Source organism: Dermochelys coriacea, chromosome 14 (assembly GCF_009764565.3).
Source record: "Dermochelys coriacea isolate rDerCor1 chromosome 14, rDerCor1.pri.v4, whole genome shotgun sequence".
Classification (NCBI taxonomy): Eukaryota; Metazoa; Chordata; order Testudines; family Dermochelyidae; genus Dermochelys; species Dermochelys coriacea.
Window position 1 is genome coordinate 36,973,340 of NC_050081.1, and position 26,383 is coordinate 36,999,722.

The 26,383-nt window shown below is 52.1% G+C and overlaps 1 protein-coding gene, 1 long non-coding RNA gene and 1 pseudogene across 3 annotated transcripts in view; 1 reads left to right on the forward strand and 2 right to left on the reverse strand.

The window, feature by feature from the left end:
* LOC119842653 overlaps nt 1-12,878 on the reverse strand; it is a 1,040,433-nt pseudogene extending 1,027,555 nt beyond the window's left edge.
* Nucleotides 1-26,383, forward strand: part of LOC119842869 (C-type lectin domain family 2 member E-like) — a 268,909-nt gene that overhangs the window by 239,249 nt on the left and 3,277 nt on the right. Inside the window, exons 1-5 of one of the 2 annotated variants that reach the window (XM_038371576.2) lie at nt 20,661-21,078; nt 21,684-21,927; nt 22,619-22,723; nt 25,242-25,429; nt 26,225-26,328. In XM_038371576.2, the coding sequence (XP_038227504.1) occupies nt 21,834-21,927; nt 22,619-22,723; nt 25,242-25,429; nt 26,225-26,328 (491 nt within the window). In that variant the 5' untranslated portion in view covers nt 20,661-21,078; nt 21,684-21,833. Of the gene's footprint in view, nt 1-20,660; nt 21,079-21,683; nt 21,928-22,618; nt 22,724-25,241; nt 25,430-26,224; nt 26,329-26,383 lie in introns of those variants that run through there. The other variant, XM_043497122.1, reaches the window with a different exon arrangement.
* LOC122456670 lies at nt 16,974-19,109 on the reverse strand. Its single transcript, XR_006275661.1, has 3 exons — nt 19,099-19,109; nt 18,569-18,570; nt 16,974-17,123 (listed from the first exon to the last, which is right to left on the reverse strand). It is a non-coding gene; the product is annotated as an uncharacterized LOC122456670 (long non-coding RNA).

The window sequence follows — 26,383 nt, forward strand, 5'->3', positions numbered from 1 at the left end:
CTCCCAGGTGCTCCTGGACCGTGAATGGCCCTTCCCTCGATGCTTGCATTTTATGGGCCTGAAGCGCCTTTAAGACCATGAGCTGGTCCCCTACTTTGAAGGAATGCTCTCTGGCATGTTTATCATACCAGGCTTTTTGCTCTTTTTGAGCATCCTGTAGGTTTTCTTTAGCAAGGGCTAGAGAGGTTCGGAGGGTATTTTGTAGCTTGGTTACAAAGTCCAGAATGTTAGTTCCTGGAGAAGGTGTAAATCCCTCCAATTTACCAACTGTAATGGCCCCTTAACCTTGTGGCCATATACAAGTTCAAATGGTGAAAACCCTAAACGGGGATGTGGTACAGCTCTGCAGGCAAAGAGCAACTGTTGCAACACTACTTCCCAATCATTGGAGTGCTCATTTACGAATTTACGTATCATGGCCCCAAAAGTTCCATTAAACTCCTCCATGCCATTTGTTTGATGGTGGTAAGGAGTGGCAACCAAGTGATTTACCCCATGAGCTTCCCAAAGGCTTTCCATAGTTCCTGTCAGAAAATTAGTTCCTGCATCTGTGAGGATATTGGAGGGCCACTCTACCCTGGCAAAAATGTCTGCTAGTGCCTGGCACACACTTTTAGCCCTGGTGTTGCTTAGAGTTACTGCTTCTGGCCATCGGGTGGCAAAATCCATGAAAGTCAGTATGTACTGCTTTCCTCTGGGTGTCTTTTTCAGAAAAGGATCCAGAATATCCACAGCTACTCGCTGAAATGGAACTTCAATGATGGGGAGTGGCTGGAGAGGGGCTTTGACCTGGTCTTGGGGTTTTCCCACTCTTTGGCATAGCTCACAAGACCGGACATAGGTAGAAACATCCTTGCCCATTCCCTCCCAGTGGAATGACCTCCCCAAACGGTCTTTGGTCCTGTTCACCCCAGCATGGCCACTAGGATGATCGTGGGATAAGCTCAAGATCTTGACCCAGTACTTAGCTGGAACTACCAACTGTCTCTGAGGATGCCAGTCTTCCTGGTGTCCACCAGAAAGAGTTTCCTTGTATAAAAAGTCCTCTTTCTACAACAAACCTGGATCGATTAGAAGAGCTGAGAGGCAGTGGGTTGCTCCGGGCCTCTGTCCAAGCTCTCTGGAGGCTTTCATCTGCTTCCTGTTCGGTCTGGAACTGTTCCCTTGATGCTGGAGATATCAGTTCCTCATTGGATTGTGGATCTATGCTTGGTCCCTCTGGAAGCGATGTAGGGGATGGGGCTGTTTCCATTTACTGTGAACCACTCTCCGCTAGTGCACTATGTTGGGGTTCAGGCTCCAGCTGAACCTCTTGTGTAGGATTATCGGCTGCTGCCGGTTCAGGTTCGGTGGGTCCCTCTGGTGTTGGGGTTGCAAGTACTGGATTCAGTGCTGGCAATGTGTCTAGTGATAGTTGTTCTGCCGGTTCCGGTTCTGGGACTGGCTCTGTCTGGGTCTCTGGAACTGGATCCACTACTGCTGTTGCAGACATCAGCCTGGGGTCCGGGTCCATCACCTCTGACCTGGTCCTGGTAGAAGTTTCCGGAACAGAGCTAGGCGTGACGGCTTGTTTAGCCTGGCTGTGGGTGTCCATTCTCACCCTCTTGGCTAGCTTCACATAATTGGCCAAGTCTTCCCCCAACAGCATGGGGATGGGATAATCATCATAGATTGCAAAAGTCCACGTTCCTGACCAGCCCTTGTACTGGACAGGCAACTTGGCTGTAGGAAAATTGAAAGAGTTGGACTTGAAGGGTTGAATCGTCACTTGGATCTCTGGGTTGATTCAGCTGGGGTTCACTAAGAAAGCATGGATAGCCAACACTTGTGCTCCGGTGTCCCTCCACGCGGTGACCTCTTCCCGCCCACACTCACAGTTTCCCTACGCTCCAAGGGTATCTGGGAGGTATCTGGGCCTGAGGACATCTGGTGTGATTCCGATGCAATGAACTGTAATCTGTTGGGGCTCTTGGGGCAGTTGGCCTTTACATGCCCCGGCTCGTTACATTTAAAACATTGTCCAGCTGACGGGTCACTGGGGCGAGGTGGGTTGCTGGAGAACAATGTGGCGGGATGATAAGGTGGCTGGAGGGTTCCTTGGGGGAGTAGTTGAGGCCTTGGGTTGCTCCCAGTAGTGGGGTGTGGTCCGAGGTTGTCTCTTCTGGTATCCGCTCCAACTGCAACCAGTTTTTTTTCTTTTCTGACACCTCCACCCATTTGGCTCCAATCTCCCCCGCCTTGATTACAGTTTTGGGCTTCCCATCTAGGATGTAAAAAGAAAAGGAGTACTGGTGGCACCTTAGAGACTAACAAATTTATTAGAGCATAAGCTTTCGTGAGCTACAGCCACCAGTACTCCTTTTCTTTTTGCGAATACAGACTAACACGGCTGCTACTCTGAAACATCTAGGATGTATCTTTCTATTTCCTCAGGAACACCCTCTAAGAACTGCTCCATTTGCATTAGGAAGGCAAATCTTCTGGAGATTTAACACTTGGTCCTGATATCCAGGCATCCCAATGTTTCACAGTGTGGTAGGCATGTCGGGTAAATGACACGTCTGGTTTCCATCTTCGGGATCTGAACCACCGACGGGAATGCTCGGGTGTTAGCCCCATACTGACTCTCGCCTTGATTTTAAACAGTTCATGCTGGTTCATGTGTTCCTTAGGCATTTCAGCCGCCACTTCAGCTAAGGGTCCACTGAGCTGCAGCCTCAGCTCTACCATGTATTGGTCTGTAGAGATGCTGTACCCACGGCAGGCCCTTTCAAAGTTTTCTAAGGCGGCCTTGGTATCATCGCCTGCCTTGTAGGCGGGGAACTTTCTGAGATGGGAAGTGGTACCTGCAGAAGGATTGCTAGGGTTTGTTGGTATATTCTGCTGAGCCTTTGCCTTCTCCATCTCCAGTGCATGCTTCCTCTCTTTTTCTTTCTCCTCCATTTCTTTGTCCCTTGCCTCCAGAGCTCTCCTGTGGGAAGCCTCTTGGTTCTTTTCTACCTCCATAGCTCTCCTGTGGGCAGCCTCTTGTTTTTTTCTGCCTCTTTTGCTGCCTCCATTTCTTTGTCCTTCACCTCCATAGCTCTCCTGTGGGAAGCTTCTAGGGCTTTTTCTGCCTCTTTCGCTGCCTCCAGTCCGGTTAACTCCAATTTGTGTTGTGTCTTGGTTTCTGTCACGTTTGCCTCTCTATTTTTAACTAACTTTACACCCAAGAGTTAGAAATAAAACAAACAAAAAACGTGGCTTGTAAAATTTTGCTGTGCTGTAACCGGAAACCTATGTTCTCTGATAGTGATTGTCAGCCTACAGAAAAACCCTAACACCTTTGTCTCCAGGCAAATAGAAAACCCCTCTAGTAACTCTTAGGTTAAAAAAAAAATATTCAGGTCTGTGAAGACTTGTGAATTTCCCTGCAGGAGGTTAACTACCCTGCCTTTAGGTAGAGAAAACTCCAGCTCACAAAAGACAATTCGCTTTTGTCTCTGCTCTGTCCCCCCAAGCACAGACAAAAAAAACCTCTAACTGCTTTCAGCTTAAAACTTGCTTTCCAGCAGCTCAAAGAAAAAAAAAATTCCTTTTAAAAATCTGTGCTTCTGGTTCAAAAAAATCTCAAAATGATTTCAAGTTAATCCTACCGCTCTGCCACAATGTCAAGGTTCCTTCCCCACTCCAAACTCTAGGGTACAGATGTGGGGACCTGCATGAAAACCCCCTAAACTTATTTTTACCAGCTTAAGTTAAAACTTCCCCAAAGTACAAACTATTTTACCTTTTGCCCTTGGACTTTATTGCTGCCACCACCAGGCACCTAACAAATATATAACAGGGAAAAAGCCCGCTTGGAAACAACTGTCCCCCAAAAATCCTCCCCAAACCCTAGACCCCCTTTCCTGGGGAAGACTTGACAAAAATCCACACCAATTTGCATAGGTGAACACAGAACCAAACCCTTGGATCGTAAGAACAATGAAAAAGCAATCAGGTTCTTAAGAAGAATTTTAATTGAAGAAAAAGTAAAAGAATCACCTCTGTAAAATCAGGATGGTAAAGGGTAGTCAGACTCAAAACATAGAGAATCCCTCTCTGCAAAACCTTAAGTTACAAAAAGACAAAAAAACAGGAATATACATTCCATTTAGCACAGCTTATTATATCAGCCATTTAAAGAAATTAGAATCTAACGCATATCTAGCTAGATTACTTACTAAGTTCTAAGACTCCATTCCTTTTCTGTTCCCGGCAAAAGCATCACACAGACAGAGCCTTTGTTTCTCCCCGCCTCCAGCTTTGAAAGTATCTTGTCTCCTCAGTCATTTTGGTCAGGTGCCAGCGAGGTTATCCTAACTTCTTAACCCTTTACATGTGAAAGGGGTTTTTCCTCTGGCCAAGAGGGATTTTAAAGGTGTTTACCCTTCCCTTTATATTTATGACAGGGCCTCTCCCCTGTGTGGATTCTCTGATGTTTATAAAGGGAAGAGCTCCTAGTGAAGGTTTTCCCACACTCACTGCATTCGTAGGGCCTCTCCCCTGTGTGGATTCTCTGATGATTACAAAGGTCTGATCTTTGAGTGAACCTTTTCCCACACTCACTGCATTCATAGGGCCTCTCCCCTGTGTGGATTCTCTGATGTTTAGAACGGTCTGAGCTCCTAGTGAAGCATTTTCCGCACACACAGCATTCGTAGGGCCTCTCCCCTGTGTGGATTCTCTGATGATTAGAAAGCGCTGAGCTGCTAGTGAAGCTTTTCCCACACTCACTGCATTCATACGGCCTCTCCTCTGTGTGGATTCTCTGATGATTAGAAAGTGCTGAACTGTTTGTGAAGCTTTTCCCAGACACACTGCATTCATAGGGCCTCTCCCCTGTATGGATTCTCTGATGATGAAAAAGGTGTGATCTTTGAATGAAGCTTTTCCCACACACACTGCATTTGTAGGGCCTCTCCCCTGTGTGGATTCTCTGATGATTAGAAAGAGCTGAGCTGCTACTGAAGCTTTTCCCACACTCACTGCATTTGTAGGGCCTCTCCCCTGTGTGGATTCTCTGATGCTGAAAAAGACCTGATCTTTGAATGAAGCTTTTCCCACACTCCCTGCACTCATAGGGCCTCTCGCCGGTGTGGATTCTCTGATGCTGAAAAAGGTCTGTTGCTCGAATGAAGCTTTTCCCACATTCACTGCATTTGTAGGGCCTCTCCCCTGTGTGGATTCTCTGATGCTCAAAAAGGCCTGATCTTTTATTGAAGCTTTTCCCACACACACTGCATATATAGGGCCTCTCCCCTGTGTGGATTCTCTGATGCTGAAAAAGGGCTGATCTTTGAATGAAGCTTTTCCCACACTCACTGCATTCATAGGGCCTATCCCCAGTGTGGATTCTCTGATGCTGAAAAAGGGCTGATCTTTGAGTGAAGCTTTTCCCACAGTCACTGCATTCATAGGGCCTATCCCCTGTGTGGATTCTTTGATGTTTAGAAAGGCCTGGTCTTTGAACGAAGCTTTTCCCACACTCACTGCATTCGTAGGGCCTCTCCCCTGTGTGGATTCTCTGATGCTGAAAAAGGGCTGATCTTTGAGTGAAGCTTTTCCCACACTCACTGCATTCATAGGGCTTCTCCCCTGTGTGGATTCTCTGATGATTACAAAGGGCTGAGTTCCTAGTGAAGCATTTTCCACATACATGGCATTGATAGGGCCTCTCTCCTGTGTGGATTCTCTGATGAGTAGATAGGGCTGAGCTGCAGGTGAAGCTTTTCCCACACTCACTGCATTCGTAGGGCCTCTCCCCTGAGTAGATTCTCTGATGATTAGAAAGGGCAGATCTTTGAGTGAAGCTTTTCCCACACTCACTGCATGTATGTTTCCTCTTTCTCCTGAGAATTTCCTGCTGGGTTGTGGTTTCCTTGAGGCCCTGCTGAGTTCTCTGACAGGAAATAAATTTACCCATTTTCTCCAATGGCTGGTTTCCCTGCTCTCTTTCTGGTCTGCGATGAATCACACAGGATTTTCCCTGCTCATGACTCCTGGACACATTCCTTTTCCATCTTTGCGATAATTCTCTGTGTTTATCTACTTGCTCAACATTTTCCTGCTGAGAATTTTGCTCCTCCTCCTCACAAAGCATGGCATCACCTGCTGTGATAGAGATAGAAACCTCAAAAAGGATGGAAAGGGGAAGACCAAATGAAAACAAGTGCTGGAGAGGGGTCAAATAAAAATCAGGTACTGAACTCCCCCAAACTCTTCCACCAAATAGGAGAGAGGAGGGGGATCAGCCTTCACATCCCATCCAAATTCACAGGGGGAAGGGAGGAAACTTCTGCCTGGTGTCTGGTAGGATCTATAGGAAGCCATGAGCTATGTTTACTCTGCTAGAGACAATAATAAACTGAGAGACCTCCCAAGACTTTGTAGGGCATCCCAGATGTTTCCTTCAGGCACTTATAGATTCTGAGTTGGTTTAATGTTTCCTCACCTGTGCAGGGAGCTCTCATGATCTCTCTTTCCTCTGGGACCCATGGCTCTTCCCCTTGTTCCAGCTGGGAGATCACATCAGGTTTGGAAACTGGAAACCCTGCTCAGATGAAAGAAAACAAAGGACTTCAGTAGATTTCATAAGACTGTCAAAAAAACCAAACATTCTATTAATTTAACTTCAGTGCTTAGTGTGACCTGGTGTGCCTGGGGCAGTCCCTCACTGAAAATGCTACGGTCAGGGCAGGCTGAAAAAGGGATAGCATATGCTCCCCAAACTGGTGGTTAACGCTGAAGTTAAACTCAACAACCAGTCACAAACTGCTTCTCATCACCCACATTGGTTACCAAGAAGCTGAAAAAAGAAATCACACAGCTCCCTTTACTGCATTCCAGTTCTCCAACTCCCAATCAGCACCTAGGTCCAGTACAGTGAGAGGTTATTTTAAAACTCTTTTGACAAACAAAATGTTCTTCTGATCCCAAAGGGTTAGCATCAGTACCAGGTCACGGTAGGTTTGGATCTTACCCAAAATACCATGCTGCCAACCAATCCTTTAGCATCTAAACTAAAGATTTAAACAAAAGAAAGACAGAAAAAAGTTAAATGGGAAAGCAGTCAGGTACATTCCGAAATCTGTATATCAGGTTCTTAGAAGTACTGGTGAGTTAGTGGCTTGAAAGTCCATCTGGAACACATCCACAGGTTGGATGGGTCATTCAGTCCTTTGTTCAAGACTTCAGTTTGTTGAGAAGTTGCTCCAAAGGGAGGAAGAGGGATTGAAGACAAAATGGAGATGATGCAGCTACCCTTTGTATGCCTTTTGCCTGTGCCCCAAACACAAGTTTCACAGCACATGGCATGGAAAAGCCTTGGAGTTCTCAGTACACAGGTGCACCCCTGCATGTCTTGCTGACTCAACAGGTGTATCCCCGTGGTCCTTTCATGGGCTCATTGTACAGCTGATGACCCTGGATGGGCCATCGAACAGGCTAGGCAGTGCTGACTCCAATATATCTAGGGGTGTCACCCAGAAACACTACAGAAGTCTGGAAATACAAATATACCCTACACATCTCTATATCTCACAATACAAAGGTGATACAAACAGAAACAAAATTATCGTACTTGGAAAATCATAACATTTTCACTGACACCTTACATGGCACATCTAGCATGATTCACTGCAATTTTATCACATCGGTATTAATAAAATAATAACAATAATACTATAAACAATCTCACAATTCCACATAGCGTCACACTTAGTAAACTAGTGAATTCCCAGGACCAGCTCCCCAGGTCCTTTAAGATGCCAAATACCCACATATCTGCTGGGAACACACACAGACAGACATTGTGTCAGTCTGTACCCCTATGTTCACTCTTCCGGAAAATTATGATCAATTTGGGACATAGTATGGCTTGTGAGATATCATTTGAAATCACATAATCTACTGAATATTATCCTCCTGTTAAAATGTGTAGCAACACTGTAAGTAAAGTTATGAGATTTTACTGTGTGATATTACTGAAAAGTTATAATTTTGGGGAACACCCACAGACCAGTTCCCTTAGAGGCAGCAAGGCAAATAACTGGTCAAATAGCCATTCTCTGGCAGTGGGAAGGTGTGAAGAAGACATTTACATTCCTTCAAAGGGATCACTTGAAGCTCATATCTACAACAGACAGTCTGTCACCGTCACTCAGCTGAGAACTGAAGTTGTTTCTAGTACAAAGGACTGAACTATAAAAAGAGGTGAGAAAAATGCTTGACTCTCTCCCTCCCCCCCCTTCCCTCTGTTCATGACAACTCCTCAAGAACTGAACTTGGGCGGCAGGGGCGGGTTAGGGGAGTCCTGGCTGAAAGGACAGCCACCAGCCTGTCTCGGCATTTGGTGAGAGAAAGATTTGCTTTGAATTCGTTTTAGCTTGTTAAGTTAGATATTAGTTTTGTAAACAATTCTGACTTTTATGCCTCATTACCTGTAGTCATTTAAAACCTTTTTTTTCGTTAGGTAACAATTTTGTTTTATTGTTTTATCTAACCAGTGTGTTTGGATTAAAGTGTGTTGGAAACTCCATTTGGAATAACTAGGCTGGTGCATGTCATTTTCCACTGATGAAATGACAGACTTCGTATGAGTTTGCATTGTTCAGCAGTGTGCTGGACAATGCAAGATGCACATTTCTGGGGGAAAGTCTGGGACCACAGAATTTTCTGAGGTTCTCCTGTGGTGTACTGTAATTTGAGAAAAGAAAAGGAGTACTTGTGGCACCTTAGAGACTAACAAATTTATTAGAGCATAAGCTTTCGTGAGCTACAGCTCACTTCATCGGTAATGCATCCGATGAAGTGAGCTGTAGCTCACGAAAGCTTATGCTCTAATAAATTTGTTAGTCTCTAAGGTGCCACAAGTACTCCTTTTCTTTTTGCGAATACAGACTAACACGGCTGCTACTCTGAAACCTGTAATTTGAGAGTCGCTGACTAGCAGCACTTAATACTGTGAAGCTAGGAGCGAGTTACATGCTGGAGACTGTTTACTGTTCTCACAGTAAAGCAGTGTAAAAGGGAACCGCAGCTTCGGGAACTGAGGGAAACTGCTGTTCAATAGTCCAGATTGTACTGTGGTTAATGTCGCAGACACTCAATTTCAAAGAGTCTCCTAAATACACAGAGAAAGTAAATCCATGTCCCAGAAATCGAAGACTCCAGACAAAGGGCAAGTCTCCCTGGCATTACTTCTTGCTGACAGAGAAGTCCAGAGACAATGAGTCAGTGCTGGAGAAGCCAGGAACAGTAAGCATGGGCTGGTGGGGTTCAGTGGAGAAAGGGAACAGAAAGGGCAGGGATATTACTGAATGCAGGAGCTCAGCAGTACTAGATGTCAGGATAGCACGTATTGCAGCCCATTGGAAAACACAATCCCAACTATACATATAAAATGATAGGGTCTAAATTAGCTGTTTCCACTCAAGAGTGCGATCTTGGAGTCCTTGTGGATAGTTCTTTGAACACGTTCACTAAAGGTGCAGAGGCAGTCAAAAAGCAAACAGAATGTTGGGAATTATTAAGAAAGGGATAGATAAGACGACAGAAACTGTCATATTGCTTCTCTATAAATCCATGGTATGCCAACTTCTTGAATACCGCATGCAAATGTGGTTGCCACATCTCAAAAAAGATATACTGGAATTGAAAGAGGTTCAGGAAAGGGAAAAAATATGCTTAGGGGTATGTATTGAAGAGCTTCTGTATGAGGAGAGATGAAAAAGGTGGTATGAGAGAGGTCTTTAATATCATGGCCAGTCTCGTAAGACAGGACAGTGGGCAACATGGACCTTTGGTCTGACTCAGCGTGGCCACTCTTATCTACTAGTGTAATGGGAGGGAGTAGGAAAATCCCTGGGTGTGGAGAACACTGGAAAATTAGAAGCTATAATTCAGGAGCAACAGATGCTAATTAGTCTAGAAAAGCAGAATGTGAAAAATAATAATCAGGGTCATGTGACAATGAGGTAATCAAAAATCCAAGGAGCCTGCAGAGAAGAGAGGTTGTGGCTATTACACGTGCGGATGGAGAAGCAAGACTCTCCATGTCTCAGGAAGTTTCACTACCAACATAAGCTATTTTCACACACTGCAGTGCAATCCAGACCAGTGAGGACTTGTGTCATCTGTAATCCTGGGTGCGATTCAATGCTCTCCTGTTGGAGCTCCCCTGTCTGGATACCCCCAGCCAGCATTGAAGGACGCACTGAATGTCTGTGTGAGAAGTAACCCTGGACCAGCAGCTCTGAGTCCAGCAGCCTGCTTGTTACACCCCAAGCACATTCTGGTCCGGGTGGAGTAGGCTCAGGGTTTCAAAGAAGGCTGGGGGTAGAAAGCTTCTGTTGGTTATGTAAAACCCCCAGTTTTACTTGAGCAAAAAGAGATATCCGACACTGTGCAATACTGCTCCTGTGCTCTGTTCCCAAAGTCTTCTTCAGCAGGGGAAGGTCTCTGGTAGTGTGTTTGTGTGTGTGTGTTACTGGCATATTGGGGTGATGCTGAAACAGGACAGAGTAGAGATGCCATTGTGGGGTGGCATGAACCTTATCTCTACATTTCCCCTTCCTAGAACTGAGGGGACAGGAATCCTTACCCAGCGAGGTCACATTCTTATAGTTCTCCTGCATGACGTCTCTGTAGAGAGCTCTCTGAGCAGGGTGCAGCAGAGCCCACTCTTCCCTGGTGAAATACACAGCCACCTCCTCGAAGGTCACCGGCCCCTGAGAGGGGAAAAGTCCAACACTCAGTACCTGCTGCCCCACTATTTGTGTGGGAGAGGAGCCAATCAAATGGAAGCTCTGGGTGGATCACAGTCAGAGTCCCACCCCCACTTCGCTCAGAGCATCCTGGAACCACCAGGGTGAGAGGACGAAGAGAGAGCCCCTCCTCTCTCCTAGCAGATCCATCACATACCTACTAGCCACAGACTGATACAGGAGATGGAGCCCCTCGCAGGGTCCATGGAGAGCTCCCTGGTTGGAAGTCCAACATGCTGCTCAATGCGAGGAGCTGGATATGAAGGGAGGGGAATCTCCCCTAAGCCTGACTGGTGGGTGCCCCCTTCATATCTCACAGCACCCGCTGGTTAGTTGGGTCAGGCTCCCCGACTAGGAGTATGGTTAGTTTTCCTAGCCCCATGTAGGTGGGTTATTTTCTGTTCAACAAATTAGAGCATTTCCACTTCCAAACCTCATGGGTCTGTTCCCAGAATCTAGGCCACTTATTAGATAACTCCCAGCAGGTTTGCCACCCCGTCTTCCTCCCTTTCTCCATCTTGTGAATTTCCTCCAAATCAGACTGTGCAAACCTTTCCATCTCTAGTGTATTTACTGTCCCTCTCCCTCCAGAAGGAACCCACCAAAAACTCCCCAATAATCCCTACCTGAGCTGGCGCCACTGCAGCCATTTCTCTTCCCTGTCCCATGGGAGGAGCTGGCGTGAAACATGGACGTCGTTCTGCAGCCTGGGAGGGTGAGAAGCGTAATTGTGGGGGTTTCAGAACAGGCTTTAGTGAATTTCACATCAGAATTCCCCCAGAGCCCTTTCCCTGCAGACTGATATCCTAGATTGTGCTGGGCTGGAAAAATGCTTGATCTCTTTATTACAGTATAGACCTGGCCCCTCCTGCCAGGCTAACCCACAGAGAGATTTTTAACCTCCCTTCTCCCTCCCTCCACCCCGCAACAAAGTTTCTGAACACAATGCTAGAAAAGAGCAGAACCAAAGGAGTCACTGTGGGGGATTCCCTCGAACACTGACCCCATGGCAGCAACACCCGAGCAGCGGAAATATGGAGTCAGGAACTGGCTTTTCCTCTGTCTGATCCTTTTCTTGTTCACTGGAAAGTGATTCTGCTCAGGGATGCTGCAAAATGTGTCTGGGTGGACTAGAGCTGGAAATCTCTCTTCCCACTCAGTTCTACCACTGCCCCTTTCAGTCCCTCCTTTCCCTGTCCTCTCTCCCTGGGAAAGTTCCATTCCTGGGTTCTTTGCAATCCCATGGCTGGATTTTCTCCTGGCAATTGCTAATGGGAGGAGAAATGAGGAGGGGCTGTTTGTGCAGAGTCACTTTCTTGCCAGTCCCCAGCACTTTCCCTGAGGTCTTTCAGTTACCTGAAGTTTGTGGCTCAGAATTTGTATTAACCAGAGCCCAGGTCTGCCCCAGGGGGCTAGTACCAGCTGGAGAAAGTCAGCACCTGGGCCGGGCAGAGAAGAAGCTTTCATTAAGGTCACTTCCTAGCACAGAAGCCCCGCTAGGATAGCAGCAGCTGCTAAACCTGGTCTCCCAGATCACAATGGAGGCTGCAGCATCTGACCCAGGAAGCTGAACCCCAATATCCTTAGGAGAGAGGGACCGAGCCTTTGAGCAGCCTTCTCTCCTTTAGCTCTCTCGGGAGAGCAGCTAATGAGAGCACCTCCTCACAGGGAGGATTGCTAATCTCATTTGCCCCACTTTTCATCTGGAGTCACTCCTTGTCTTTCCAGACAGTGACTCTGGATTAACAATGGTCTCAATGAAACCAGATTTCAGAAAGGATGAGTCCAGAATGCTGTGGAAGAGGTCACTGTGTGGCAGTGCTAACCCCCTTCCCACCTCCCTCACCCCCCAGATCTAGGAGAAGGACTCAGGGCACAAATTTTCCCTACAGAACCGGAAGGTCCTGCAGTTTTCAAGAGGGAAGAAAAGCAAAATCTGTGATTTCACCTCACAGTGTTTGATAAGTGGATAGAAAGTTATCACAGTGACTGGGCATGTGGTTGGGGAATGCTGGGCAGTGCTTGGAGCCCAGGATTCTGGCACAAGCTGATCAGAGAGAAGGAGCATGCTTAGTAGCAGCCCCCAGAGCCTCTGCCATGCCCTTTGCCTGGGACCCCCCCTTCCATTTTTGCAAATTATAGAGAGGAAAGTGGAAAATCAGAGGGATTTTATACCAGTTGTTGATAGGAGGTAAAATCTGCGTGTATTTCACTTCAATATTTGAAAAATGAATACAGAGGAAATGGGCAACATTTGCAAACATTTTATTTCCATGTTGAAGAATCTGAAAAAAGTTGTAAATCTGAGATTTTCCCCGTCTCTCTAATTATAAAATACTAAGAAAATCTCATGTTTCAGAGTAGCAGCCATGTTAGTCTGTATTTGCAGAAAAGAAAAGGAATACTTGTGGCACCTTAGACACTAACAAATTTATTTGATGCATCCGATGAAGTGAGCTGTAGCTCACGAAAGCTTACGCTCAAATAAATTTGTTAGTCTCTAAGATGCCACAAGTACTCCTTTTCTTTTTTTAAGAAAATCTCAGGGCATATTCGATTAGAAATAGACAACTAGAGAAAAAGTGCAGCAAATGTTTAGGGATTTCATAACAATCTTTGAGATTTGCAAAGAATACCTGTCACAAACTAAGTAACTGATAACATGAGAGAAAAACACCAAGATCAGAGGGAATTTTATATAGCTGTGAAATAAGCAGTTGGAAAAGGGGGACTGTTGGACTGGATTTTATATGACTGTCCAATACATCAACAGAAAAGAATGGTTCCTCACCTGCCACAATTCACACGGGCAGCAGGGAACCCTTTGAGGAGGTGATTTAAGAGGGCAAAGGAGGAGGAGCTGGAAGGCTTCCTGGGTGAGGGAAGGGGGCAGCAGTAGGGGATGGGCAGGTGATGGTCCACAGATAGCTGGGGGCAACAGCGTTGGCAGTTTGGGACCAGCAAGTGGGATTGGGAAACCGGGGTCTGGGCAGTCTCCACGGGGGACACTTGCTCCTTTCTTTCCCCCACCCTGGCAGAGAACAGGCATCTCATCCCATCCCCACTCCAGGGGCAGCCATGTTTGGGAGACCGACTCAGGGAACAATTTCTCACCGAAACAAGGACAAATCGCTGCAGGTAAAATGGGTGGGAAAATCCCCCACATCGGAGGAGATTTTAAACTGACATTTGAGAATTATGGAGAGAACAGGGGGAAATCAGGAGAGAGTTGATCATTTGAGGGGAAGGGGGGGATCTCCCCGGATTTTATAGCCACGTGTGAGATAAGGAGAGAGAAAAGGGGAAGAACTAGAGAGAATCTGTATCAGTGTGTGAGTGGCACAAGCAGGGAAAGGATCCAATTAACTCACCTCCCGCCCTCCCTGCTCCCCCGGGGATTTCCTGAGGCTGCACAGAGACAGTCCAACCCCCCCACAGCAGACCCCCCAAATCCCAGCGGCGCGGGGGGAGCCGGGCTGCAGCTCCACTGGGGCCGAGGCAGCTCCGCGGCTCTCCCAGGTGTGCTGTAGGACGCGGCCCCGCGGAGGAACGTGCTCCTGGCCGCAGCCTGGGGCCGGGCCGTCTCCACGGGGGCCGCTCGCTCCCCGCTCCCCCTCCCGGGCCTGCCCATGCCCTGCGGCCAGCAGAGAGGGGCCCCCCCGGCCCGGCCCGGCCCGGCCCGGCGGTAGCGGCGTCTCCCAGCCTCTGCCCATTAACCCGCTTCCCCTTTAGAAATCACTCCGGGGAACGAGACCCCCCCGGGCAAGGACAAAGCGCTGCAGGGAAAGCTCGGGGGAAACACCCCAGCGGGGCTCTAGCGAAGTGGGGAGACCGCGGGGCACAGGCGGGGGAGGGGACCAGAGACCGGCTCAGGAATTGGAGAGACGCGGGGGGCGGGGGTCGCCCTGGCTGTGGATCGCTGCTGTCTCGAGAGAAGGGGGGCAGGACGGGAGAGGTTGGGGTCCCCGCGGGGATCTCAGCCCCCCCATTTCTCTCCCCGCTCCTCGGGGGGCCCCGGCCCTTCTCCTCCCCCGGCCATGCCCGGGCTGCCCAGACCTGTCCCACCCGCCCCTTTCCCCAGGTCTGCCCCCTTTGCCCCCCGCCCGGCCACACGCAGGGACCCCGGGGGGGCTGGTCCCCTCCCCCAGGGCAGAGCCGGGCGGGGGGGGGGGTTGGGCTCCTGCTGGGACAGCAGCTCCGAGCCCCCCCCCGAGAGCAGGTCCCGGCGCTGCCAGATGCCGGGTCCCCGCGGACACTGGGGCAGCGTCACCGCCCCGCCCCCGGGGCTCGCTCCGGTACCTGGAGGCTGCAGCTCCGCAGCGGGGCGGGCAGAGCCCGGGGCGGCCCCGGCGGGGGCGGGGGGTTAACGAAGGTCGCCCCGGCTCAGACCCGCCTGCTCAGCCCGGTCCCGCCGCAGCAGCAGCAGCAGCAGCGGGCGAGCTCTGCGCCTGCGCCTGTGGGACTCCCTCACTGCCCCGCCCCCTCCATCTGCGCATGCACAAAACGCTTCTCCGCCCTGGGATAGGCGCCAAGGGCCCCGCCCGAGCCCGGCTCGCCCTCCCCGCTCCAACGTCACTTCCGCTCGCGGGAGAGTCAGGAACTACATCTCCCAGCCTACCCCCGGGGTGCTTCCGCCTTCTCCAGCTTCAGTAAGGGAGGCTCCCGGGGGGCTCCTGCTCCCTGCTAGCTCGTGCTCAGCATAGTGCAATAATACAATTGCTGTTGTGGTTGGGGCCCAAACAGCTTTACAAACCGTGTAGAACCTACAGGAATCATTTCCCCCACCACTGAAATGCAGCCACCTCTGGAGTGACATTCCACTGCTGTTAGCACACCACACTAATGCATCCGATGAAGTGAGCTGTAGCTCACGAAAGCTTATGCTCTAATAAATTTGTTAGTCTCTAAGGTGCCAGAAGTACTCCTTTTCTTTTTACACTGCTACATGATCTCTCGGGGAAGGGTGGAAGACGCATCCCACCGTATTGCAGCGTCTTGAAAAGAGCTCAGTGTCACAGCCTGGCAGTAGGGGTCGCTGTACCCCTGCTATTGCCAGGGTTCTGGTGAGAACAAAAAGCAAGGGCTGTTTGCCCTCATTAAAAATCCCACAGCGCTTCTTGAATAATGGGGATCTGAGCCTGTCCAAATTCCAATCTGTGTGGCTGCAATTTGCTTCCTTAAAGTGGACTTGTGGCATCTTAGAGACTAACAAATTTATTAGCTAGCTCACGAAAGCTTATGCCCTAATAAATTTGTTAGTCTCTAAGATGCCACAAGTACTCCTTTTCTTTTTGCGAATACAGACTAACACGGCTGCTATTCTGAAACCTGAGCTCTTTTCAGCCATTGTAAGTGGTCCCTTCCTTCTCAGTCACTAACCGGGATTATATATTTCAACAGTGAGTTTCTCTTGACGTCTTCCATGCGGGTACAGGCTGGGCCTGTCTCTGTTCAGCTTTTGAAAGCTGACAAGGTCCAATCAAGAGACTCCCAGCCAGTGATTCCTGCATAGAGCCCAGAACTTGTGATTGAATTAGAGCAGATCTTTAGTAAGACAGGAACGTCAGGTAAAGACTTCAAGTGAATTCTCTCCTCTCTGGCCCCCCATCCAGAGGTGCTGGAACAATTTTTCAGCGGGGGGGGGGGGGAGGGCGCTGAGAGCCATTGAACCAAACTGTAAACTCTGGATATAATGGAAACCACTTCAAGCCTAGGGGTGCTGCAGTACCCCCAGCAGCCCTAGTGCCAGCATCTCTGCCCCCATTTCTGCTAACACCCTGCAGTCCTGACCTACAGTGTGCCCGGCTGTTTGGGCACTGACACCTGAGAAAAGCCCTCCCTAGTATTTTTACATAGGTGTAGGGGGAACTGCAGCGATACTTAGAACTAGAACTGCTATCCCGAGCTGTCGGAAGACAGGATACGGGGCTAGATGGACCATTGGTCTGACCTGGTGTGGCCGGTCTTATGTTCTATCCTGTAAACCTATTTTATGGAATTTGTGAAAAGAAATGGAAGTTTGCTGTCCTTTGAAGGAAACAGAAAAACAAAACTCCTCCCACGCTTTTCCGGTGGGAAAAATGTTAAAAATAAGTGTTCCCCCGCCGCCCCATGAAAATTAAAATGAAATTTCCCCCTCAAAAAATCTGTATTTCCAATTTTTATTTACACACACAGAGGCAAAAAATGAACAATTTCAACTGAAACAAAAACTTTCCTTTTTGTCAAAATGGCATTTTCCATTAAAAAAGAACTTTGAACAAGAGTTTTCACCCAGCTGTTGTTTGCATTTTCTGAATGAATGACACCTCTGTTCCCATCTCTCCCTCCAGAGGGCTTCTGTCCCAGGGACTGGCTGCTGCATGGGGACAAGTGCTAATGGCTGTTGAAAGACCGTAAAGACTGGACTGGGAGCTGTGACGACTGCTTGGGGAAGAGCTCTCGCATGCTCACGATCCAGAACCATGAGGAGATGGTAACATAAAATACAGGCTCAAACTCCAGCCGGAGAGAGACGTGTGTCACCAGTTACAACCCCAGTGCAGCGGGTTTATTCAGCTGGCTCTACCTCCTCTGTCCCATTTCTCCTTTTCCCCCAGTTAACCAAACCCTACACTGGGGTGTTTTCTCCCCTTCTGGGCAGCTGGCTGATTAACATACAGTTCATAACAAGAACCCCACAGCTTTCCCACCCCAGACTGCCCAGCTGGCTCCTGTAGGCTTTGCACCCCTGAGCCCTGCCTGAGAGCTCAGCAGAGCCATTCTGCATAGAGCTACGCACACAACCTCCCTACTCCTGATCTTTCGAGAAAGACTTGCTGAGCTCATGGGCCTGGCCAGGGAGAATGTGGCCAGAGCCCAGAGGAAGCAGAAGGTCTGGTATGACCGCACGGCGCAGGTCCGCGCCTATGCCACCGGGGATCAGGTGATGGTTCTCATCCCCGTGAGGAAAAACAAACTATAGGCTGCCTGGGAAGATCCCTTCAAGGTTGTTAAGCAATTAAATGAGGTAAACTATGTAGTGGAGCTGTCTAAGGGGCACATCACCACTGGGTGTACCATGTGAATATGATGAAGCCATATTATGACAGGGGGCATGTGGTGCTGGACATTGTGAGGAGCAGGGAGATGTCCCAGGGAATAGACCTACTAAAGTGTCAAGAGCTGGTTCCCCCACGGAAACAATTCCCCTCTCTGATCAGCTAACCCCTGACCAGCAAGCTGAGATTAGAGGGGTGCTGCATCTGTACCGACAGCTGTTTTCCAACCAGCCTGGATGCACTAATTTGACTGTCTATCGGGTAGAGACAGGATCGCATCCCCCTATAAGATGCTCCCCCTTCCGCGTCACAGGGAAGACTGTTCAGGACCTGGAAAGGGAGGTCAAGGACATGCTGGCTTTGGGGGTGATCCAGCCATCTTCCAGCCCTTGGGCCTCGCCGGTGGTGCTGGTCCCCAAAAAGGACAGGTCGATCTGGTTCTGCGTGGACTATCGGAAGCTCAGTGCCATCACTGTCTCTGATCCCATGTGCAGGCCTGACGAGCTCCTAGACAAGCTGGGAGGAGCTCCGTACCTTACCACCTTGGATCTTACAAAGGGCTACTGGCAAGTGCCACCGGATGCAGATGCCAGGCTCAAATCAGCCTTTATCACCCCTATGGGGCTCTGTGAGTTCCTGACCCTGCCTTTTGGCCCCAACGGGGCGCCCGCTACCTTCCAGCACCTAGTGGATCAGCTACTGACAGGGATGGAGAGTTTTGCCATGGTGCATATTGACGACATCTGTGTCTTTAGCCAGACCTGGGAGGACCATGTGTCCCAGGTTAGACAAGTGCTGGACCAACTCCAGGAGGCTGGGCTGACTATAAAAGCTGAGAAGTGCAAGGTGGGGATGGCTGAAGTGTCTGACCTGGGCCATCGGGTGGGAAGCGGCTGCCTAAAGCCAGAACCAGCCAAAGTGGAGGTGATCAGAGACTGGCCCGCTCCCCAAACCAAAAAGCAGGTCCAACCTTTATTGGGATGTCGGGGTACTATCGAAGATTCTTGCCCCACTTTAGCGCCATAGCCACTCCCATCGCTGGGCTATGCAAGAAGGGGAAGCTAGACAAGGTGATCTGGACTGAGGAGTGCCAGAGGGCTCTTTGTGCGCTGAAGGAAACTCTGGCCAGTGGCCCAGTTCTGGCAAACCCAGACTTTGATGAGCCCTTTATGGTGTTCACCGACGCCTCAAATACTGGGGGCAATGTTAATGCAGCAGGATGAAAAGGGGGAGAGACACCCCATCGTATACCTGAGCAAGAAGTTGCTAACCCGGGAGCAAAACTACACGGCCATCAAGAAGGAATGCCTGGCCATGGTGTGGGCCCTGAAGAAACTAGAGCCATATCTCTTCGGGCAACACTTCACCGTGTACACCGACCACTCTCCCCTGACCTGGCTACACCAAATGAAAGCAGCCAACGCCAAGACCCTGAGGTGGAGCCTGCTCCTGCAGGATTACGATATGGATGGGGTCCATGTGAAGAGAAGTGCCAACATGATAGCGGATGCATTGTCCCAGAGAGGGGGCCCTGAACTTCCCCAGGTCACTGGTCAGAGTGACCCTGCTCTGTTCAGTCTCGAAGGGGGGAGAGATGTGACACAGTAGGGAGCGGGGCGGATTGACCTGGGAATAAGAAAAGGAGTACTTGTGGCACCTTAGAGACTAACAAATTTATTTGAGCGTAAGCTCTGTGACCTGGGAATATCATTCAGTTTTACTGGGACTGTCTGCATGGGGGATGGGATAGCAGGGGATGATTTTACTGAGGGACAAGACCTGAGCCTGTAACCTGAGCCAGGAGGGGAATGGGGCCAGGTGACACCTTTGCCCGGGGAAACTGGACAAAGGCTGGAGGAGGAGCAGGAGGAAGGGGAGTGAGACGGCTGGAGGGGGTGTCGGGGGGAGTTGGCTGGGGAAGAGGAGGGAGCCCCCAAGTTTGGGGTTTTTAATCTCCCTACCCCCCAGAAGGACTTGACTGTGGGGTCCTGGTTGTACCTACAAGCTCTGTTTGGGACTGTTCCTGTCCTTGAATAAACCTTCTGTTTTACTGGCTGGCTGAGAGTCACGGGTGAATTGCAGGAAGTGAGGGTGCAGGGCCCTGACTTCCCCCTACTCCGTGACACTGCCTCTTCCCCAGAGCCTCAACCCCTGCTCCGCCCCAGTGTCACCCCCACTCCACCCCTTCCCCTGAGTTACCCCCCTGGGGGACTGCAGCCAGGGTTGGGCGCACCCTGCACTCATCTGGCGGCAGGAAGTGGAGCGATCCGGCCCCAACCCGCTCTGCCAGCTCATCCTGGGGGGCGGTTTCCCCCCTGCCCCCCATGCCTGCTCCTGTCCCCACAGACCTTGGGCACAGCGCCTGTCCCCCTCGGAGAACTGGGGCTGCCTAGGGCACCACAATGTCTAGGGAGGGCCCTGGCTGGCAGCCGCAGGCACTGAGCTGAGGAAACACAAAGGCAGAAGTTGGCAGAAAGGGGTGCGGGCTGCGGAGGAACTGAGAGCACATTGGGATCCTGGGCCCCTCGTCTCACTGCCCTGACGCCCGCCAGAGCCCGGATCCCCCTTCGCCTGCCAGGATGCTGCTCCCCTGGGCATGGGGGGCCCTGGCTGGTAAGTGGGGACCCGCCCTGCTGTTTTTGCTACCGGGGATGCGTGGGGATGGTGTAACCCTAGGGCCAGGGTGGGGAAGTCCCATGCTGGGCTAGTGACCCTTGCTGCGGGAGCAGGACGGGGGAGGCAGGGTAGGGATCAGCAGGGAGACCCCGGAGTGCAGGATTGTTTACGGGTTTGTCACTTTTTACAACAGACTTACTGGCTAGCAATAAGTAAATGACAATGGTTTGGAGGTGTGTATGCGCATATTTATTTGTTTTTCTTAAAACTGAGTATTTTGTCAAAACAAGTGTGAGAACGGCCAACAGCAAGGGTTGGTGGGGCCACCCAACAACGTGCCCTGAGAAACCCTGAGCTAAAAGGCGCTGTCCCCTTTAAGGGATTTGGCGCGCTTTTTTAGTGCCCTCACAGATGCCCCTCCCCGCCCCCATTCATACCAGCCGAAGGAGGGAAGTCTCCTTGGTGCCTTGTCCAATCCAGGAGGAGGAGTATGGCCAGTCCCCCTCTGGTTGGCTGACGGGGGATCTCGCGAGCTTTTCCTTGCCCGCTCAATGGCTTAGGGGAGCCGTTGGCGCGGGCGCGAGCGCGGAAACTGGCCTTTGATTTCTCCCTGTCCCGCGCGGCTGCGGCGCCAGGTGAGACGCTCCGGTGGGTTCCCGGCGCGCGGCGGGGGGCGGGGCCCGGCCGCTCAGGGCGCGTGTCGGGGGGAGGGTGGTGCCGGCCGCCGCGCGCTGCGGGGATCCCTCCCCCCCCCCACGTTACTTCCCTTCCCTAGCTCGGGACTGGCCCGAGCCCCCCCGTGCTGGGGCACCGCACGCGCGCTGCATAACCCGGCCCTTCCCCGCCGCGGGCGCAGAGCCGCTCCCCCACCCCCCGCCTTGTTGGGTGGCCGGGCAGTGAGACCCCCCCGCCCCCCCCCGCGTGTGCTCTGATGGGAAACCGGCACCCGGGGGCTGGGCATCGCGGCTCCCCCTCCAGGGCTTGCTGCGCCGCTGCCCCCTTTGTTCTCTGCTCGCTCCTGCTGCTGGAGGGAGGAGGGGGCTCTGCTCCCCCCCCCAGTGGGTGCCTGTCACGGGTGGGCGGGGCCCGGGGCAGATCAGGTCTCTGAAGCCCCTGGGGGGTGGGGGGGCTGATGGGGATTAAGGGGGTTTAATGATGGCACCGCCTCTGGCAGGGAACGAGAAACCCCACATCGCCCCCCACCCCTGACCTGTCCTGTTGGGTCCATCCCGGCTTTCAGATCGGCTGGAGAATCCTGAGCAGGGAGGGGGAGCCGGGGCCAGGTCCCGGCTTGGCGGCTGCTGAATGGGACCCAGTCAGACCGAGAGGAGCCGATCCTAGCCTGGCGCCTGCAGCAGCGTCTGTAGCCTGGGTGTCGCTGGGAGAGCCGATGGGGCCAGCAGCTGGGGCTGCTGAGAGCAAAGAGCCGCTGCAGGGGTTGCGTGTTAAGCCTGATGGACACCTGGAGGCTGGCGGGGAGCCAGGTAATGGGGCGTCACTGCCTGGGAACAGACTGCAGAGAGACACGGAGACTGACCCACATGGGGCCAGGCTCTCAGTGGCAGCAGCCAGTGTCCAGCAACTTTTCTCTCTCTCTCTCTCCTTTCCTTCCTCTCCCCCTCCCCCCCCCCCCCCGGCGGTGTCTGTGGGCAGCAGGGCCTGGATCTCCCCCAGGGGCTCTCAGGGCACTGGTCCCCGGCTCACAGCTGCTGTCTGGCGCACAGCGGTGGCTGTGCAGGGGCTTTTTGGGCTGGGTGTGTCAGACCCCCTGTGACTGCCCTGGGCCATCTCTGCCTGGTTCGTTCTCCCCCCTTCTGCTGTGTATGGCCAGTGTGAGACAGGCGCACTCGGCAGTGTGGGCCCAGCCTGCGCTCAGCGTGGGGGTCGGGGGGGGCAGCTTGAGCTCCTCCCACCGGAACATGTGGGTCCTTGTCTCTGTATCCCTGAGCTCACCAGGCCCCGTGACAGCCTGGCTGGGGGTGCCTAGGGAGGGCTGAGGGGAAAGAGGGGCTGTTCTGCCAGCCCCAGCCTGCCTGACCTTCTGGACTCATCTCCCAGAGCGTCTGACGGAAGGAACAATCGACAGAACGGTGCATGTTCTAGGGCAGCTCGAGCCTTGGTGCTGTCAGTGAGATGTGTCCTCGCAGCCCTGCCTGACGGGTCTTTCTGTTTCAGAACCTCGTGCTAACTCCAGCAAATGTAACTACAAGAAACGGGAAGTTGTGATCGCAGTCTCCATCGCAGTCGTGTTGGGTCTCATTGCTCTTTTTGTCTTGGCATGTGAGTTCTCAGCTTTCCCTCCCTCTGCACATCCCATTGCCCCTGGAGCCACCACAGTCAGTCTCTCCTCCTGGCCTGTCTGGCTTCTGCCCCTGGAACAGAGGATTCCTGGGGGATTTTCCTCCACGTCCCTTCTCCTGCTCCCTCCCAGACCCCTGCTCTTGGGCACTCTCTGTCGGGACGATCTGACTGACATTAGCCCTCCGAGCACTTTGGGTCCAAGTCACTATTGTTGGGCCCCAGGCACAGTCATTGATACTGGTTCAGAGTGGGGGTGATTAACAGGAGAAGGTGCAGGGCAGCAATGAGCTGGGCCCTCTGCCTGCAGTGTGTTGCCCTGGGGTACCAACCTGGCCTTCCTGCATCCCTGGGTCGTGCCCAATGCTGGGCAGGTGCTGGCGTGTCACTGAAATGAGCTGTAGAATGCAGTACAGACACCTCCGTTAACGCAGTGTGAAACCCACCAATTAGCAATCTCAGCAGTGCAGGGTCCCGTAGCTCTATTGACTTTCCCACCTGCACAGACAGCGTGTGCTAGTGCACATTCACCGGGAACAGCTGAACCCAGCTGTATCTGCCAATAGCCTGGGGAAGGGGGGTGCTGTGAGACTCTCAGGTGTGGGATTTATCTATTGCCCTGGGGTCTGATTGCTGGGCCCCAGGAGGATTTAGCAGCTGGCAGAGGGGGCTGAATCCAGGTCTGTCTGCATTAGGAATCCTCTGTGCTGGGACATGACCCACATGTTCTAATAGCTGCTAATAGCTCCCAAACGTAAGTGTGTCTCAATCCCAGCCACAGGGGAAGGCTTAAAACCAGCTACAGAGTTATTGTGGTACGAAATGAACAAAAAACGTGACATGCACAAAAATGGCTGAAGGTGTTTGAGTCAGACTCCTCCCCACCCCAAAAAGGAAACAACATGAGATCTCCCTGATGCTGAGAGAGAGCAGGAGTGATTCTGGGGGGAGGGAAATCACTCACTGACATGGTGTTTGGAATAGGTTAGCAACTCTTCCCATAGTGACCCTAATAACCCTGCCTCTGGTTATTCACCTACTGCACTGACCATGCCAATATCTCAGAGGTGGGTAAACTATGAACCCTCCTGCCTGGCCCCTGAGCTCCTGGCCCAGGAGGCTACCCCTGGCCCCTCTCCTCCTGTTCCCCCGCAGCCTCAGCTCACTGCGCTGCTGGTCTGACTTAGTACTCTGTGCTGTGTGGTGGCATGGCTGGCTCCAGCTGGGCGGCATGGCTGCCTGTCCTGGTGCTTCAGCCGTGCTGCCAGCCACTGGTGCTCCAGTGAGTAAGTGGGGTTGGATAGAGGGCAGGGGGGTAGTCCGGGGGCAGGGGTGTGGATAAGGGGTCAGGGCAGTCAGAGGGTGAGGAACAGGGCGGTTGAATGGGGGGGGGGAATCAGGAATTCTTGGGGCAGACAGGCAGCGGGGGGCTGGATGGGGCAGGAGTCCCAGGGGATTCCATCAGGGGACGAGAAGCAGGGGGGGTCTGAAAGGGGGTGGGGGCCGGGCCACGCCACACCTAGCTGTTTGGGGAGGCACAGCCTCCCCTAACCGGCCCTCCATACAATTTCGGTAAAGCAGTGTGGCCCTCAGGCCAAAAAGTTTGCCTGCCCCTGCAATAGCTGTTTGGTGTGTTATGCATGACCCCACTGCTGATCTCTCATGGCCCTGAAAGGGTTACACTGCGGTGAGGGCTTCCAGCGAGTTTCCTTCTAGCTGCTGTATTGGGGAAGAAAGGTGTATAGGTATGTAAGAGGTGAATCAAGTAACAACATTTCTGGCCCCTCAAGGTACATCCACATAGTCCACACGGCACTAGACTACTTGTGGCTGGCCAGCGTCAGCTGACTCAGGCTCCTGGGGCTTCTTGGGCTAAGGGGCTAATGGCGGTGTAGATGTTCAGGCTCAGGCTGCAAACATATCATGGCAAACGTCTCCATCGCCCTGCGTCTGGCTGTGCTGGACGGGCCCGGGCAGCGGGCGTTCAGTCTCCTGAAGGGAAGGGAGTTTGTTCCCATCTTCATCTCAACCTGCCTCTCCTGGGAAGCCAAGCATAGAGCAGGAGGAAGGGAGAAGTGGCCCAGGCCTCAGGCTAGCAAGATTCCTTGGGGTAATAGACCTGGCAAATCATTTTGAGGTCAACCTCTTATTCATTAATTGTTCTCCCCCTGCTGTCTCCTGATAACTGTCCCCTCCCTCTGCAGCTTCCTGCCCACCCCCTGCTCTAACACTGAGCTCGGGCCCAGTTATCTGTGCTGGGATTCGAAGCATGAGCTATTTGTCAGCTGCATCCCTATTGAATGTGAACCTGAGAGAGAGAGACCAGGGTCAGGAAACCCCTGTCTGGGGCTGGATTCCCAGTGTCCTCCTGGCTCCGTCACGCCCTTCCAGCACCTGCTGGGGGTTTGAGGCGTCTCAAAAGCCCGGGGCGCATCTCCCCGTGTTCTCCTCATGGCCAGGTGGCAGGTCCCACTCACACCACATGTTACTGTCTTGTTAGGGCTGAGACCTAAGCTTCCGTCAGCTGATCTGGGGCCCCCTGCTGTGTCCTGCTGCCCGGAGGACTGGGTTGGGTATGGAGGGAAATGCTACTATTTCTCAGAGACGGAAGGGAACTGGACCTACAGCCGGAGCCAGTGCTCTGCACTCAACGCCTCCCTGGCTGGGATCAACAGTGAGCAGGACCTGGTGAGAGACTCTCTAATTGCCATACACTGGCCTTGGCTCAGTGGTGCCTGCTGCAGTAGGACCTGGGCTCTGTGGCTCCTCTCGTGCTGGGAGGCCAGAGCAAATGAGCTTCTATCAGCTGTATCCCAGGCCTGGCTGGACCTAGGGCTCCTCTAGTGTCAGTGTGTGACCGCGGGGATCGCCCACCCTCACCTGTTCTCTTCCTGCCCCTCTCTAAGGCTGAGCTGGCTCTGGCATTTCCTGGCCTATTGAGCTGCATGGACGGGGACTGAAGAACCCAGCACAACACAGCCACTGCTGCTCCTGTACAGAGGAAAGAGCAGCCAGCTGGGGAGAGGGGATGTGGTCTGGGGCCCTGGCCTCTCCTGGCTGAGAATAGGGGGGAGGGTGTCTTCTCTCAGTCCTGGCCCCTCCCCTGTGCAGACTGTCTCTCTCTCCTTCCCCTGGGATGGTGAGAGGAGCTCAGCTGCTCTGTAAGATGCAGCTTTCACACAGAACCTGGCCTTGCATGGGGGGTGGGCGCAGCTTAGATCCAGCAGCACCCAAGAGTTGCCCAAGCCCAGGGGAGATTGGGTGGGGGGGAGCTGGGTTTAGTGGGGGGGGGGGGAAGCTGGGTTTAGTGCGGGAGGGTTAATACTGAATTACCCAGAGCTGGGCAAGGGGGAGGTAAAAATCCCCAGCCACCCCCTGGAAACACTCGGATCCCTTCCGTGTGCACCTGGGATTCCCTGCCCAGAGCCTGGGGGAGCAGCAGGGTCGGGGCTCTGACACCGCTTCTCCCTCTGCTGTTTTTAGGATTTCTTGCTGCGCTATAAAGGCAAACCTGACCACTGGCTCGGTCTTCAGAGGGACCCGGGGCAGCTCTGGAAATGGACCAACGGCACCGAATTCAACAACCTGTGAGTCTTTCTCCCATCTCTGTGAATTCCCTGGGCTTTGGGTCCCTGGCGTCTG